We start from the raw sequence: 15,797 nt of genomic DNA on the forward strand, positions 1-15,797 counted from the left end.
TTCAAGGGGCCTTGCTCTGGCTACTTCTTAAGACAGTCCTATTCAATGAATGGGCGTTGCCTCACCCTAAGTGAAAGGCTGCAAAAACCTTGGCCTAAAGGGCCCAGGGTGTCCCAGTGCATCCTGGGCCATCTCCAGTCATCCTGATGAATATGTGGTCACTGGATCCAGATGGCTCAGGAGGAGAGTGAGGCTGGTGACCTGCACAGCCCTCCCTCTCTCAAAACAGTCATGTCATCATTTCTCTGATGGCACGGTCTTCTTTGGCAACGAAGGATGAACACAATCTCCTCGGAAGGGTCAGTTTTGCATTTTTATCCCCCGACTTCACAATGAGTGCTGAAAACAACTGCTGGCTTTGCTGAACGCACCTCAAGAAAACTCCTTCCATCCATGCAGCTCGGCTACTGTGCAAGGGTTTATCTTAGCCAACAGGCTGCTCTTTCAAGACTGGACATTTGTGGGAAAAGAGTAGCCCAGCTCTGGTAGAGGAAGCTTCTTGGGATGAAAGTTCCCTAGAGCAATGAAGTCACAGGTGGAAAATCTCCCCAGGAAGGGCCTTTAGCTTTGCCTTCTCTCCTTAAACTTACTTTGACAGATGTCATGGCCCCTTGGATGGAAAGGGGAACCCGTGAACCCGGAAGCCCAGCGTCCAGCCAAGTTCCACTTCTGGACACTGGCCGGAGGAGCCTGCCCTGAGGCAGCCCTCCACGCAGCAGGGAAGGAGCTGCCCTCCGAGCTTTTGTCTCTGACAGGGGCAGCCCCCTCCTCTTGTGAGCAAAGCGCAACCAAACAAAAACTGTTTCCCTGTCGCGGATTTCCTTTGTGTCTCCTGTACTTAGTGCGTTTAAAGTCATTCTGAGAAGGGGTCCCAGGCCCCCAAAAGGCTAACAACCCTGGCTTTAACCCTGGGTGGGTCGCGTCCCTTCTGTGCCTCAGTTTCCTCATCTGTAAAGCATGGGGCTTGAGGTTCCTTCCAGCTCTAGGTCTGTGATCTTAAGTCGAATATAACGGTACCTAGCACACAGTAGGCGCTTAACAAACGATAACTGATTACCGAAGGGCTTTAAAGCTCTCCATCAGTGACCCTACGGTCTGGTCATTTGACCCTTCCCTGCCTCAGTTCCCTCGTCTGTCAGAGGATGTCCTGAGGGGCCGCAGTGGCGCCTCATGGGTGCGGGCCTCGCCACGGGGGCCTTTTCCGGCGGCGGTGCGGGGGCTCGGCCCGGACGCCGGGCAGGGGTAGGGCCGGGGGCCCTCGGACCGAGGCGGCCTCTCCCGCCCGAGCGTCTTTCAAACTGCGTGTGTCGAGGTCCGCTCCGCAGGCAGCGCCTCTAATGGAACCCGCGCGAGGCCCCGGACCAATGGGCGCCGCGCTTCCTGCCGCCGCCGGCCAATGGCGAGGCGCGTTCTTGGGGCGTGGGCTGACGCCCGCGCTGAGAGTGCGAGCCAGTGTGTGTGAGGGAGAGCGAGCGGAGAGCGCGGAGCGGCTGCGGCGGTGTTGGGCTGGGCGCACGGCCGGGCTTCCTCTGCCTCTCGCTCCGGCTCCGTCCGCTCGAGCGCCGGCGCCGCGGCCCGCGCCCCTCTCGTGAGGCCCCGAGGAGGAGGGCGAGGAGCGCGCGAGCGGGGCGGCCGCCGAGGAGATGCCCGAGTTTCTAGAGGACCCGTCGGTGCTGACCAAGGACCGGCTCAAGAGCGAGCTGCTGGCCCACAATGTGGCGCTGCCGCCGGGCGAGCAGCGCAAGGACGTCTACGTGCAGCTCTACCTGCAGCACCTCACGGCGCGCAACCGGCCCCCGCCGCCCGCGCAGCCCCCGCCGCCGGGCCCGGCCACCAACAGCCGCGCGCCCCCGGACTTCTCGAGCGACGACGAGCGCGAGCCCACGCCGGTGCTGAGCGCCGCGGGCCGCGGGCGAGGAGGAGGCGCCGCCGCCGGAAGGGTACGGCCCCCCCCCCCCCCCGCCGAGCCCCGGGAAGCCCCCCGCCCCGAACCCCGAGAGGCCCTCCGCCCTTCCCCCCGCCTTGACAAAGCCCCGCGTCTTCTCCATTCTGCTCCCCTCCCCCACCCCCGGCGGTGGGCGCCGCGGCCCTTTGTGGCCGGGAGAGCCAGCCCCGGGCCTTCTCGCAGCCCGCCCGCCGCTGGGGCCTCCGTTTTCTCTGCCGACCTCCTGGGGCCCCCGTGCGGGACGCTCGGTACATGGCGGGTCCGCGAGGCGGGGGCCTCAGTTTCCTGCTTTGTCCGTGTGGCGGCGGGAACCCCGTTCTCGGGGGTGGGGAGGGGCGTCCCGAGGCGCGGCCCCGCCCCCGGGGATCGGGTGTCTCCTAGTACGGGGGGGGGGGGCAGGATCCCAGCCTCCTCGTGCTTCCCCTTTCCGCGGGGGCCCCCTTCCACCCCGCCGCTTCCCGCCCGAATAACCGACGCGGGCGGGGGGGGGGGGGATTCAAACCCGAGCCTCGGAGATTCCCGCCATTTCCCGCCGGAGCGGGAGACTGATGGCGGGGCAGCCGTTGGAGAGCAGTGCGGGGGCCCCGAGGGCGCGGTGACGCCCGGCCCCCCGGGCTGCGGACTGTAGGACTTCGGGACGCGGCTCTTGGGGGGCGGGGGGGAAGGAGGCTTTGTTTGAATAAAGGGGGGCGGGTGAGACCCCCCCCCCGCCGCTCCGCACCGACCAGTCCGGGTGGGAGACGAGAGCACCTCGGTGGCTGTTTTTTAAAACAAACCTCCAAAAGTGTGCGGGGGGGACGACGGCGTGCGGAGAGGCGGCCGGACTGCGCGCCGCAGCGCCCCTTAGGTGCGTGACCGCCCGCGGTGCACGTTCCGGAGCCCTGGCCGTGACGAGCGTGCGGGTCTCGGCGGCGTAGTGAGTGTCCGGGCCCGGCTCCTCCGCCCGGCCAGCTCGGTACGTGGAGCTCCATCCCGCGCGGAGGGGCCATCGGGGGCTTCAGGGGACTTGTGTAAACTTAGACTAGCAGCTTTCCGGTCAGCGTTACTTCTTAAACCGGAACGTGCTGTTCAGGTCCGCAAAGTTACGTAAGTGGTTGTTTGGTGCCGGGGCAGTTCTTGGTTATGTGTACCTGTATCTGTGTAGCTGCTCTCGTTAGATGTCTTTATTCTCTTAATAAGCTCTTAAAAAGGACATACTCTTAATATGTGTCCTGGGCCCGGTAAGGTCAGAGTGACTGGTTCTTAGCATTCTTAAGACTCTACGATAGTTTGTGCATATATCCACAAGTATGATTTATAAAAAAACAACAAAAACAGGACCTAAATTTGGTTCTTTGATTGTTATTTTGCAGTGGTTTTATTAACACTCTTAACCAGAAAGATTTGTTGCTTCTATTGTAGTAGCTTCTATTGTATGTCCACCATGCCAGCTAGGGCCTAGCTGCAGACCCTTCAGACAAACCCTTAACCTGTAGGGGGTGCAGTGGAGAGAGCACCAGTGCAGGAGTCAGGAGGACCTGAGTTCAACCTCAGACACTTGACACTCACTAGCTGTATGACCTTGGGCAAGTCACTTAACCCCAACTGCCTCATCCTGGGTCATCTCCAGTCATCCTGATGACTATCTGGTCACTGGATTCAGAGGGCTCTGGAGGAGAAGTGAGGCTGGTGACCTGCACAGCCCTCCCTCACTCAGAACAAAGTCATGTGCAAGTCATGTCATCATTTCTCTGATGGCATGGGCTTCTTCGTCAGTGAAGGATGAACACAGGGTTGAGCTAAGTGGTCAAAACAACTAATAAATGAGAGGTACAGAATAACTGGGAGATTTTTAAAAAGAGGATTGAGAGTTGGAGATGCTGCCTGGACATCCAAGTGAAGATATCCAATAGATGATGGTACAGAGCTGGAGATGCAGACTTGATAAGTCATCCCAATAATGCTATGTTGGTTGAAAACAGAAGATTATTAAGGATATTCAGTTTTCTTAGGTTGTCACAAACATTTCAGAAACAGCCTTTATCCTGTCTTAAAGTTGGAAGTGACATTTAGAGGTTCATTACCTGAACAGGAACTCCCCTGCTACATCCTTGATCAGACAAAATATTAGTTGTTGAAGGTGATCTTTTTTGTTTTTCAGTAGAATTTCAAAATTAGTGAAAACTTATCCCAGACCAAACATTTCCCTCCTTACAGAACATACTGTTTGTTTTTATCGCGCATGATTGGCTGTATGAGGGGAATGTTGGGAATGAAAGAAGAAATTGTTTAAGCTTCCAGTTATCACTGTGTCCATGTTTTCTTAAATCCCTTTAGCATGTTATTAGAGAAAATATTTGAATGTTGAGAGTTTGGTTTTAAAAAGACAGCAGTTAGCTTTGATTTGTACCTATTCTTGATGTCTGCAGTTAGGATCATCTCAGTCTTTCTAGGTGTTAAGTGATCAAGATAGTGCCCAAATTAAACTTATATGCAATTATGTAGATGTTTTTAGTATTTAGACTTAAGTGGCAAATCACCTTTCCATTTCATGAAAATAATCTTAAATTTTTGACTACTTGGAAGCCAGCAGAGCAGTTTACTTGAACAGTCCACTGAACCAAGCTTGTTGCAAATGATAACCTATTATGGGGGAAAATTAAGTCTTAAAAATGTGTACCAGAAATTGTAAAATACACTTCGAAGAGTACTAGATTTTAATACTGTTTCTAAATTGATAGGATTTTGTAGTGTTTTACTTCATGACTTCGCTATACTGAAATATTAGGTCCTCAGCATCAAGGGCACACTTTCCAGGTTGCTGCCGTAAGAATTGCAGTGATGTTGCTCTTGAGTACTTTTTGGCATGTTCATAGTAATATAAGTCACTTTGATTAATAGACCTAAAAAAGATCTGGTCATGAGTTTGTTTTGTTTTGTTTTGTTTTTTAAAGCACCTATTTCAAAAGACATAACCGGTGCCATCAACAGGATTGTCTAAAGTGCTAGGTTTATAAGTTATTTTTATTAAGAGAAGGAAGGGAAAAAGCATTTATTAAGTACCTATTATGGGTCAGGTACTTTGTTTTACAAATACTATTTTTTTGATCCTCACAAGTACTCTGGTATTTAGGTGCTACTAAATAATCTCCATTTTACAGTTGAGAAGCTGAAGTCTATAGCAGTTAAGTGACAAGACCTGCTATGAATTCAGGTCGGACTAAAGACCCAGGGCTGTCTTTATGGCATCACCTAGCAAGCCTTTCTGCATGTTTATTATATCTGCACAGTTCTAACAGGACACTGACTGACAAGGTTTGAAATAGTGGGGTTTTGACCAGCATTATGACTGGCCTGGAGATGTTTACATTGCATGGCTGTTGTGACTGGCAGTGTTTTAAAACGACATCCTAACAGTCTTGTTCTGTAGGTTATCTTCAGAGTTTGGAAAGAAACCTGTGGTGCAGTTTATGTTGGAGGACTAAGTATTTACAACCCATCTGTTCAAAAGTAACATTCCAAAGTGACAATTGCTGTGGACCAAACAATATGCCAGGAGCTGGAGGAGATGAAAAGTTAGGATAAAAACACTGCCCATCTCTCCTGAAAGCTCACCGGCTAACTTGGGGTATTAGGTGCATACTCCCTCTACTGGCACATGGTCTCAACCTGCCTAATTCTCCTTTTTCTTCCTTTAGCGACTGGTCTTTTTGCTCTAAAAAGCAAAGCCAAACACAAACATTAGTAAACATCAGTACAATCTACTAAACTTGATTTTGCAACCATTTGTATTTAAAATGAATTAATTTTATCCCAAATCCATCAAAATCCTTTGTTCATTCCTTCTTACTCACTTTTCCTTTTATTTAGCCCTTAGTTGATGCACTTTGTCCTGCTGTTGTTTTTCTTTGTTATTGTCATTATTTTATTAAAGTTTTTCAGTATTTTTATATTCTTCATGCATATTGCTTTTATTTACTTTGTAAGCCTCCTTAAATTAGTATAATTTAAAGTAACTTGCAGGGCATATTCCCCACAGTGAAGCTAATTGGATTAAAGAGGTATGCGTGTTTATGCTGCTGCCAAATGAGGGTGCTCTGTTTATGATTCAGTCTGCACTCTTAAGAAATGAATCAAGGGATAGCCCCTTTAATATCATCAACAAAATCAAACTGGGAGGGGAAGACCCTCAAAGTTGCAGGCCCAAAGAGAAACAGTTACTATTTACATTGACTCTGAGCCAGGAGGGTCCAAAAAATAACCATTAAGTGGCGCTTGGGCAGAGACCTGTTGTTTAATCCTTGAGATCCCGGTTGAATTGGGTTTAGGCTTGGTCTTTGAGAAGGAAATATGTCAGTAAACCCCAAATTTAACTATGTAGCTTTCTGCCATCAAAATTTCCTTTCCTTGGAGGCAGAAAATCCTCAGGTAAAGGGAGAGAGGAGAGGCCTATTCTGTGAATGAGTGTTCACTCACTCAAAGTGAAAATTTGGAAAGACCTTAGCTTAGAAGAACCAAAGTCTCCCACTTCATCCTAGGTAATCTCCAGTTGTCCTGATGATATCTGGCCACTGGACCCAGATGACTCTGGAGGAGAAAATGAGGCTAGTGACTTTGCATAGCCCTCCCTCACTTAAATCAGAATCAATTGCAAGTCATGTCATCATCTCCCTGATGTCACGGTCCCCTTCATTAAGGAAAGACAAACCACACACAATTCATGATGTGTAACTCTTTATTGGTGATTTTTAAAGTGTTATTAAGATTTGTTTCCGTTTAAAAAAAAGACTATCTTTTGACCATTTAGCCATTGAGAACTGAAAGTGGACTTTGTGAATTTTCAGTTTCCTTGTCTATTTTAAATGTCAGGTTTTTACATTAGAGTTAGAATAACTTTTCCCCATTTGTCTCTTTTTCTTTTGATCCTTTGTTATAGAGAATTTTATTTTGAAGTGATTGAGCACATCTCTTCTGTCCCTCTTGAGCTCTTCTATTAGTTTAGTAGTCATTTAATAGTGTTTATATTGCTTTTTGAGGCTATTGTAATTAGTGACATTGACCATTATATGTAATTTTAAAGTAAATTAGAAATGATGAAATATTATACTTCATTTATATAAAAGCACCAGAAAATGAGCTATTTCACAACTTTAAAAAAAATAGTTTTGATTGAAATCTTTTGGTCTTAAATATAATTTTACCTTTTTTTGTGATTTGTGAGAATCACAATGAACAGGAAAGAACACTAAACTTGGGGTCAATATCTGAGTGTTGTCCTTGTCCTTATGTGGCTTAGGACAAATCCGGAAGTTCGCTGAGCCTCAATTTCTGTATCTATAAAATGGACATGGGAAGAAAGACCTTTAGAACCTATGAAGTGCCATGTAAAAGTGAACTGTTTTGTCAACGGAGTATTTTTGATTTATGTTTAAAATAAGAATAAATGGGCTCAGGGTAAAGGCCGGAGGAGTAGTAAGATTATATATTTAGAGCTGGAAGGGACCTTAGAGGTCACCAAAGCCAATCCCCTCCATTTATAAATGAGGAAACTAAAGCCCAAAGAGTTTAACAGAAATCTAATTAACAAGGTACAATAGATCACTTTTTAAAAACTTTGGTTCTTTTTTTAATTAACATGGAATTTATTTTCTATTTTCCCCTCCCCCCAGTTAAAAAAAGAGGAAAAACAAAATTCTTATAAAATATTCACAGTTAACAAAACATTCCGCATTGGCCATATCCAAAAATGTCTGTGTCCCCTTCATGCTTCATCACTGGTCCTCTGGCATCCTGGCCGGTTACTGCGTTGGTCAGAGTTGTTTGTCTTTTACAACTGTTTATTCTTATATATATTGTTTTTCTGGTTCTCCTCACTTCACTCTGAACCAGTTCTTACAAGTCTCTTCAAGTTTCCCTGTCATCATTTTCCTTACGCTTAAACTTGATGTCTATTAGGAAATGCTTAAAGGCTACATTTTCCTAATTCCCAGTACTATGTTTGTTTGATGTTGGAGAAATGACTGTAAGATTAGTGAAGTTTACCATAGTAAAGTTCTATTAGGCTTTCTGCTGTTTTTTTTTTTTAATGTGTAGACCCAGGCAAAAGAATTGACAATATATTCTGGAAAGATATTTGACATTAGAGGACTGGGGTTCCAATCATCCCTCTCATAAATTGGCCTTTGTGACCTTGGGCAGATCATTGAACTTCTCTGGGTTTTAGTTTTCTTATCTGTAAAAAATGAGAGCATTGGGCTGGATGTCCTTTAAAGTAAGTAACAATTTTATTAAAGCTGTAAATATGTAAGTATGATTTTTAAAGAAATAATGCCTAGAAATAAAAATTAGAGATGGTTTTTTTTTAAAAGATAGTCTTCCTTTCCCTTTTTGTTAGCTTTGAAAATGAGAGGAGCCTAAATTTAAGATATGAAGTGAGAATTTTAAAAAATAAATATGACAAGTCATATTCAGATGTTTTTCTCCCTCAAACAAGTCACTTCAAGAAACTATACTTGAATAATGCTACATCATGTTTAACATTTTTGTAAGTTTCCTTTCCTTGTTCAATGAACAAGCAATTAATTTTCTCTCTCCACCTCTTTCCCATGGAGGAGTAGGAGGGACAGCAAGACGCTTGAAACAAATAAGTATGGGCAAGCAAAATATTCTTTTTCCTTCAAAATTGTTAATCTTTCAGCTAGAAGTTAATGTGCAGTCTGTTAAATGAGATGATTTTGTAGGATCAAAGATTTAGGGCTAGAAGAGACTTGTTTTAGAGACCACTGAGTTCAGTTCCCTTATTTTACAGATAAAGAAAACTGAGACACAGCTAGGTTAAGTGATTTGCCCTGAATCACACAGTTAGTACATGTATGAAGTAGGATTTGAACTTAGGTCCAGCACACTATTCACTGTCATCTTGTTGCCTAATGCCATCAGCTAACATTTATTTAATGGGTTTCTTTCTTTTTTTTTTTTTAAGTTTCAAAGCACTTTACATATATTAGTGAGGTAAATGCCATTTTAGTTTTACAAATGAAGATATTGACTGAGAAGTTAGTTGACTAGTCTAGGACTGCAGAGCAAAAAGTATCTAACTCATATTTTAACTCCCATCTAACCCTTTCAATCTCATACACCACCTTGATAATCAAAGTTATGTGGTAATCTTTTTGTTAAAAAATGACACGTGATCATAAAATCCTCAGGTACATCTTTCGTCAAATCAGATAGTTGCTCCAAAGGAGAAGCTTGAGGATTCTCAGCAATTATTGCCTTGTTGGAATAAAGGTATAGCCTGAAATGGGAGGGGGAGGGGGAGGAGAGAAGACAGGGACAGAATACTTTGAAGAGAACACTCATTTAGATATGTAAATTCTCTGTCATTTTGATCAGGTCAGTTGGTCTCTCAGTCATAGTTTTTTCATTTGTAAAATGACAGAAGTAGACTTGGTTATTAAGCTTCTTCTAGCTCCCAAGTTCCATCTGTATCTTTTTTCAGGCTCATTTCTTTATAATTACAACATATGTCTGTCAGTTGGTAATGTTTATTAAGCACTTCCTCTGTGCCAGGTGCGCATAACCCTACATTCATTCGAAGCTCTGAGGATACAAAGAAAGGTAAAAGACAGTCCCTGCTCCCAAACTGTTTATTGTCTAATGGGAGAAGCACAGTGAAAACTACCACATACAAACAGGCTGTAGACAGGATAAATGTGTGCATGTCATAAGCATAACAGCATACAAATTAGATTGCACTGAGGGATAAAGTTATTATAATAATCCAAGTTCCTCAAGCTACTTCCAAGACCAGTGCTAAGTAAAAGGTTTGCTTACCTTTAAAAGGAGCTGCCAAATTTGTTTCCTAATACATTCATAGTTTGGTGAAGGAAAATATTTAGGCCCGGCCTATGATTGTTAACATATTTTTAGTATGCCCTCCTGTGTTTGTCAAGTGTTGTTGTTCATTTATGTCTGATTTTTTTTTGACCCCATGGACCATAGCACATAGCGCACCAGACCCTCTCTCTCTGTCCAAGTTCATGTTCGTTGTTTCCATGATACTATTTATCCACCATATCTTCTGCTGTCCCCTTCTCTTTCTGCCTTCACTCTTTCCCAACAGCAGGGTCTTTTCCAGTGAGTGCTGTTTTCTCATTCTGTGGACAAAGTACTTAAGCTTCAGCTTTAGTATTTGACCTTCTAGTGAATAGCCAAAATTAATTTCTTTAAGTATTGACTAATTTGAGCTCTTTGCTGTCCAAATGACTCCAAAAATCTTCTCCAGCACCAGAATTCGAAAGCATTGATTCTGCAGTATTCAGCTTTCCTTACAATCCAACTTTCACAGCCATATATTGCTACTGGGAAAACCATAGCTTTGATTCTGGACCTTTGTCAGCAAGGTGATGTCTCTACTTTTCAGTCTGCCATCCACATTTGCCATAGTTTTCCTTCCAAGGAGCATCTTCTAATTTCATGACTGCAGTTGTTGACTGTAGTGATCTTTGAGCCCAAGAATATAAAATCTGACACTACTTCCATTTCTTCTTCCTCTATTGGCCAGGAAGAGATGGGACCAGTTGCCAAAATCTTAAGTTTTTTGGATGTTAAGCTTCAAGCCAGCTTTTACACTCTTTCACCCTCATCAAGAAGCTTTTTAATTTCTCTTCTCTTTCTGCCATCAGTGGCATCTGAGATTGTTGCTATTTCTCCTGGCAGCCTTAATTCTGGCTCTTGATTCATCGAATCTGGCATTTTGCTCAACATGCTCTGCATATAAGTTAAATAAAATTTACAGGCTTCTAGTACTCCCTTTCCAATCTTAAACCAATTAATTCCATGTTTGTTCTAACTGTTGCTTCTTGGCCCACATACAGGTCCCTCAGGAGACAAGTAAGATGGTATAGTAGTCCCATGTTTTTAAGGACTTGCCACATTTTGTTGTGAGCCATACAGCCAAAGGCTTTATTTTAATAAATGAAGCAGAAATATGTTTTTTTCTGGAATTGCCTTGCTCTCTCTATAATCCAGCCAGTGTTGGCAATTTGGTCTCCAGTTCCTCTGTCTTTTCCAGCCTGCTCTTTTGGTAATTTTTGGTTCACATTTTGCAGAAGCCTATCTTGCAGAATCATAAGCATAACCTTGCTGGTATTTGAAATGAGCACAGTTGTTCTTTAATTTGAACATTCCTTGGCATTGGCCTTCTTTAGGTTTGGGACAGAAACTGATCTTTTGCAGTCCATAAGAGTAATTGACCGTTTTGACTAAGATTTTTTAAAAATCAAGTATACCCACTCTGCTGTTAACTGTGTAGACTCAGAACTTAATTCATCAAATTCTTATGCTTTGCTTTTTTGTCATAATTAATAGAAATGTTAAAATATAATTAAGAATGAGTTACTTTAAAAGCTCATTTTCACTTTCAATATAATTGTGTACAGAGTTTGCTATCAAGATAAATGGATATCTTGTTAATTCTTGTGGGAAAGAATTATAGATATTTATAAAGAATGTGCTGTTGTTTACAGAAAGCCACAAAGAAAACTGACAAACCCCGATCAGAGGAGAAAGATGACCTTAATGTAACTGAACTGACAAATGAAGAGCTGTTGTCTCAACTCGTGAAATACGGAGTAAATCCTGGCCCTATTGTGGGTAGGTTAATCTAAATTCTTTTCATTTTCAAATGGGGTGCCAAATTGTTACATCAAGGTTTCATGTGAGTCAGAATTAGATAGTACTACCTGACCTCATTACATCAGCAAGGATCTAGTAGTCGTTTACCATGTGAGTCTGAAGATGTGGACAAAATGTTGGAAATACAAAGAAAAGCAGAAACTGCATCTGTCTTTATGTTTACATTCTAGGGAGGGAGATATGTAAATAAATTATGTGTGTGTGTGTGTATGGTAAGTCAGATATTCAGTAAGTGTTTATTAAGGACCTTTCTGTGTATAAAGCTCTATGCTGAATGCTATTTATATATACAGGTATGAAAACAGTGCAATGCTGTATCTAAAATCTGGCATTTTATGCCATAGGTATTCCTACCAATACAGATTACCACCCTTTTGTACCTCAAATAACTTAAGAGTTGCATCCCAACCTTTGCCTGGTTTGTCAAACCACTTGATATCCAAATGTGAACTTCACCTTGGCTGGACTTTAAATAGCAAAAAAAAAAAAAAAAAGTCTGAATTTGAACTTGAAGCTTTTTCCGATTGATAAGACCTATTAGATTTTAGTTTAGAAATAGTATCTTTTTATAATGCTTTGTTTTCTGAGAGATGCTTTCCTGTATGATATCTAGACTTAGAGTCAGAAGCGTTCTAGTCTTGACTGCCAAGTAATTTAATTATGTGCCATAAGATCAATTCTATGATCCTCAATTGTTTCCTCTATAAAATCACTATAATGACATTTAGGTAATTTACATCTTAAGGATATTGTGAAGAAATTGTGTAGATTTTGAGGCACTACATAGATGTGTCCTGTAAAGAAGGATAGTAACATTTCAGCCGCAGAATTAAATTGGATTACATCTGTTTTGATTCCTTACACCCCTGTCTCACTTTAATATGTCACTTATGAAACATGTAGGGTAGATACAGCATTATGCAAATATCAGTGGAGATTCTCAGAAAAGGAACCTGATACTGAGGGACTAAAATATGTTGCCCAAGGTCATATAGGAGTAGGTAGCAGCACCTGGATTAGAACCCAAGGCCTCTTTTATTTTACCTTAGTCCAGTTCTCTTTTGACCACCTCACCATGGCATAGTGAAAAAACCCTTGACAGAATCGGTAGAAATGAGGGTTGAACACACTTGCCAACTCTAAGACTCTGAGCAAATCATTCATTTGACAAAATGGGACACCCAAACACAAATTACGTTCTTCATATAGAAAATGAATATAAGATAGAGGGGACCATAGAAGGCAAGGCCTCAGAGGTGAAGCAGTTCATGGAGTTCTGGGCTGTATAGAGATGACTTCTGTGAAGACTTGAATTCAAATTCTGCCTCAGACACTTAACTAGCTGTGCGATTCTGAGCAAGTCATTTAACCTCTTTCAGTCTTAGTTTCTTTTTTTCTTTTTGCTCAATCTCAGTTTCTGCATCTATGATATGGACATGCTAATAGTACCTAGCACACAGGGTTCTTGTAAGGATCAAATGACATACTTATAAAGAGCTTTGCAACTCTTAAAGTTACTGTTGTTTATTTTATTATTATTTGCTGGAATGATTTTAAGATTCCAAGCCTCAATTTCTTTATCTGTAGAGTTGGAGTAATGGTCCTTAGACTATTTTCCTCACAGGATTTTGTGAAGAAAGCACTTTGTAGGACTTAAACTACTAAATGAGTTGTTTTTTTCTATATAAGGTCAGTAAAACATGCATGCCAGGATTTAGTGTCTGTCAGTTATTCTTGGCTAAAGTTGACTAGGAACTAGGGACTCTTTACCTAATTTATTAGGCCGTAATATGATAATACTATTCCCTCCATTACAAATTGATAGAAGATACTCACAAATTACAGAATCAGTTATTTCTCTTGATAATGTGCTGATGGGAGGGACAGGTGACAAGATTGTCTTTTAAAGCTGCCACAGTCTGTGGCTATCACTTCGAAAGCTATAGACAAGAACAGTTCCTTATCAGAGTGACTTTTTGTAATGCTTTGTATGCAATGGTTCTTTTCCCTCTTTGTTTTGGAATATATTTAAGGCAACTGGAGTTGTCTTCACCCAATTATTTAATAAGTTGATGAATTATGTAAATGCTTACTGTCAATTCCTTGTACCCTGCTGGTTATAAAGCTCCAGTACCTACTACTGCCTTGACAGTCAAGTGTAAACTTTGGTTTGACTTCACATTTTGACTCCAGTCTACCTTTTCAGGCTCATTATACATTATTCTTCACACTCTGTACCTTCCAGTTAACTTGGCCTTGGGGTATTTGATTTCTTGTCTCCCTGCCTTTGGGCCCATAGGCTGGCCCTAGAGTTAACATACTGTGTCTTACCTCTGCCTCTGAGGAGCACCTCCTACTTTCCTGACCACCCTTTTTTCTCTCCCCGTGTCTATCATACATATGTTCTCACTGTGTATGGATACATCCTTTCCCTTAAATAGAATGAACCTTGAGGGAATTTTGTCTCGATATCTAACATCGAACTCAACAACTGACCCAAAGTAGACCTTTAATAAATAAATGCTCATTAAATAATTAAAATAAGGTCAAGTGTAAGTTTGATTTCTCTTCATTTCAGTGTGAATGACTTGAGAGAAATGTAGTTATTCTACATACTGGGCATCAATTTTATTCCAGAGGCAAATAGTTAAAATTAATTTTCATAAAGATCCACCTTCTCTCCATACCACCCCTTCTGTATTCTCTGAGTAAAAAAACCAGTTATACAAACATGTAAAGTCAAGTAAAACAAATTCCCATTACCCTCTAAATCTATCAACTCTCCCAGGAGGTAAGTTTCATCATGAATACTTTGGAATTGTGATTGGTCCTTATGTTCATCAGTTTTTAAATCTTTCAAAGTTGTTTATCTTTATCATATTGTTATTATTCTGCTGTCTAATAACAAATATCATTGTTACTGTTCCACTAGCTTCACTCTGCATCAACTCATAAGTTTTCCCACATTTCCCTGAAATCTCTCCCCACCATTATTTCTTAATGGAACAATAATATTCCTTCTCATTCATGTATCTTACCTTGTTCGGTCATTTTCCAGTTAATGGGCACCCCTTCAATTTCCAATTCTTCACCACCATAAAAAGAGCTGTTACCATTTTTGTATTATTTTATTCCTCTTTCTTTGTTCTCTTTGGAGTATAGACCCAGTAGAGGTATTATTGGGTCAAAAGGTATGCCCAGTTTTTTAGTTTTTGTAGCATATTTCCAAATTGTTTTCCAGAATGGCTGGGCTAGTTCTCAGTTCCACTGGCAGTACATTAATATGTACCAGGTTTCCGACAGCCCTTTTTGTCTTTATTTTGCCAGTCTGATGTGTGTGGTGTTTAAACCAGGCGTTCCTAACCTTTTTTTTGTCCGTAAGTTTTTTGATAATCTGAAGAAAGCTTTTCTCAGAAAGGTTTAGTGCAAGTACAAGTGAATTTCCACTTTGTATCTCCCCCCCACCCCCATCTAAGTACATAGACACTTTGAAATCTATCTGCAGACCTCCCAGTTAAAAATCTCAGAATTAAACAAATTGTGAGTTTTTATTTTGTAGTGTAAGTGTTTTTGGTAAATACATTTTCTCGAATTGCCAGATACTAATAGTAATAGTCATTGTAATAGTAATAGTAATAGTCGTTGCTGATCCTTTTAGGATTCTTGTAGGAAGTCTAGTTTTGGTTTGATTTGATTAGTTTGATTTCTAAAAGGCATTTGTTACAATTAATGCTTATCTAGAAACTGATATAACATGCGGACAAGACAAATGCAAAATATGGAAACTGAAAGCTTTTTTAAAGAACTTTTTATCAAGACACTTCATTTATTAATAATAGACTTAAGTTATCTTGTAGTTTATTTAAATTTTATATAGTACTGTTAACTACCAAAGTTAAGACCATTCATGTGATTACATTTAACACACCCATTCTCAGGCACCAATACAAAATGTTTACTGCCATGTCTAGTGTTGTGCTAGATAGTGCAGGGAGTACAAAAAAGATTATGACATAGAATTGGGCATGTAAAACTGGTGTGTGAAAAAATTAAGTGTTAAGATTTGTTATTTTGATTACAAGTACATTAGTTAATTTTAAAAAGCAATCAGAATGGGGTGAATTTGAGGAAAAGTTTCTTATAAGATAGAAATTACAGTAGGACTTGAAGACAG

The 15,797-nt window shown here is 41.8% G+C and overlaps 1 protein-coding gene across 5 annotated transcripts in view; it reads left to right on the top strand.

Annotated features, from left to right (window-relative positions):
* Positions 1 to 1,433: 1,433 nt before the first annotated feature.
* The window catches only part of TMPO (thymopoietin), a 42,935-nt gene continuing 28,571 nt past the window's right edge, over positions 1,434 to 15,797 (top strand). For 3 of the 5 annotated variants that reach the window (XM_072655659.1, XM_072655660.1, XM_072655661.1), the window contains exons 1-2: positions 1,442 to 1,940; positions 11,455 to 11,581. In XM_072655659.1, coding sequence (XP_072511760.1) covers positions 1,644 to 1,940; positions 11,455 to 11,581 — 424 coding nt within the window. In that variant the 5' untranslated portion in view covers positions 1,442 to 1,643. Of the gene's footprint in view, positions 1,941 to 11,454; positions 11,582 to 15,797 lie in introns of all 5 variants that reach the window. The other 2 variants (XM_072655657.1, XM_072655658.1) reach the window with 2 other exon arrangements.

The sequence above is a fragment of the Notamacropus eugenii genome, chromosome 3 (assembly GCF_028372415.1).
Source record: "Notamacropus eugenii isolate mMacEug1 chromosome 3, mMacEug1.pri_v2, whole genome shotgun sequence".
Classification (NCBI taxonomy): domain Eukaryota; kingdom Metazoa; phylum Chordata; class Mammalia; order Diprotodontia; family Macropodidae; genus Notamacropus; species Notamacropus eugenii.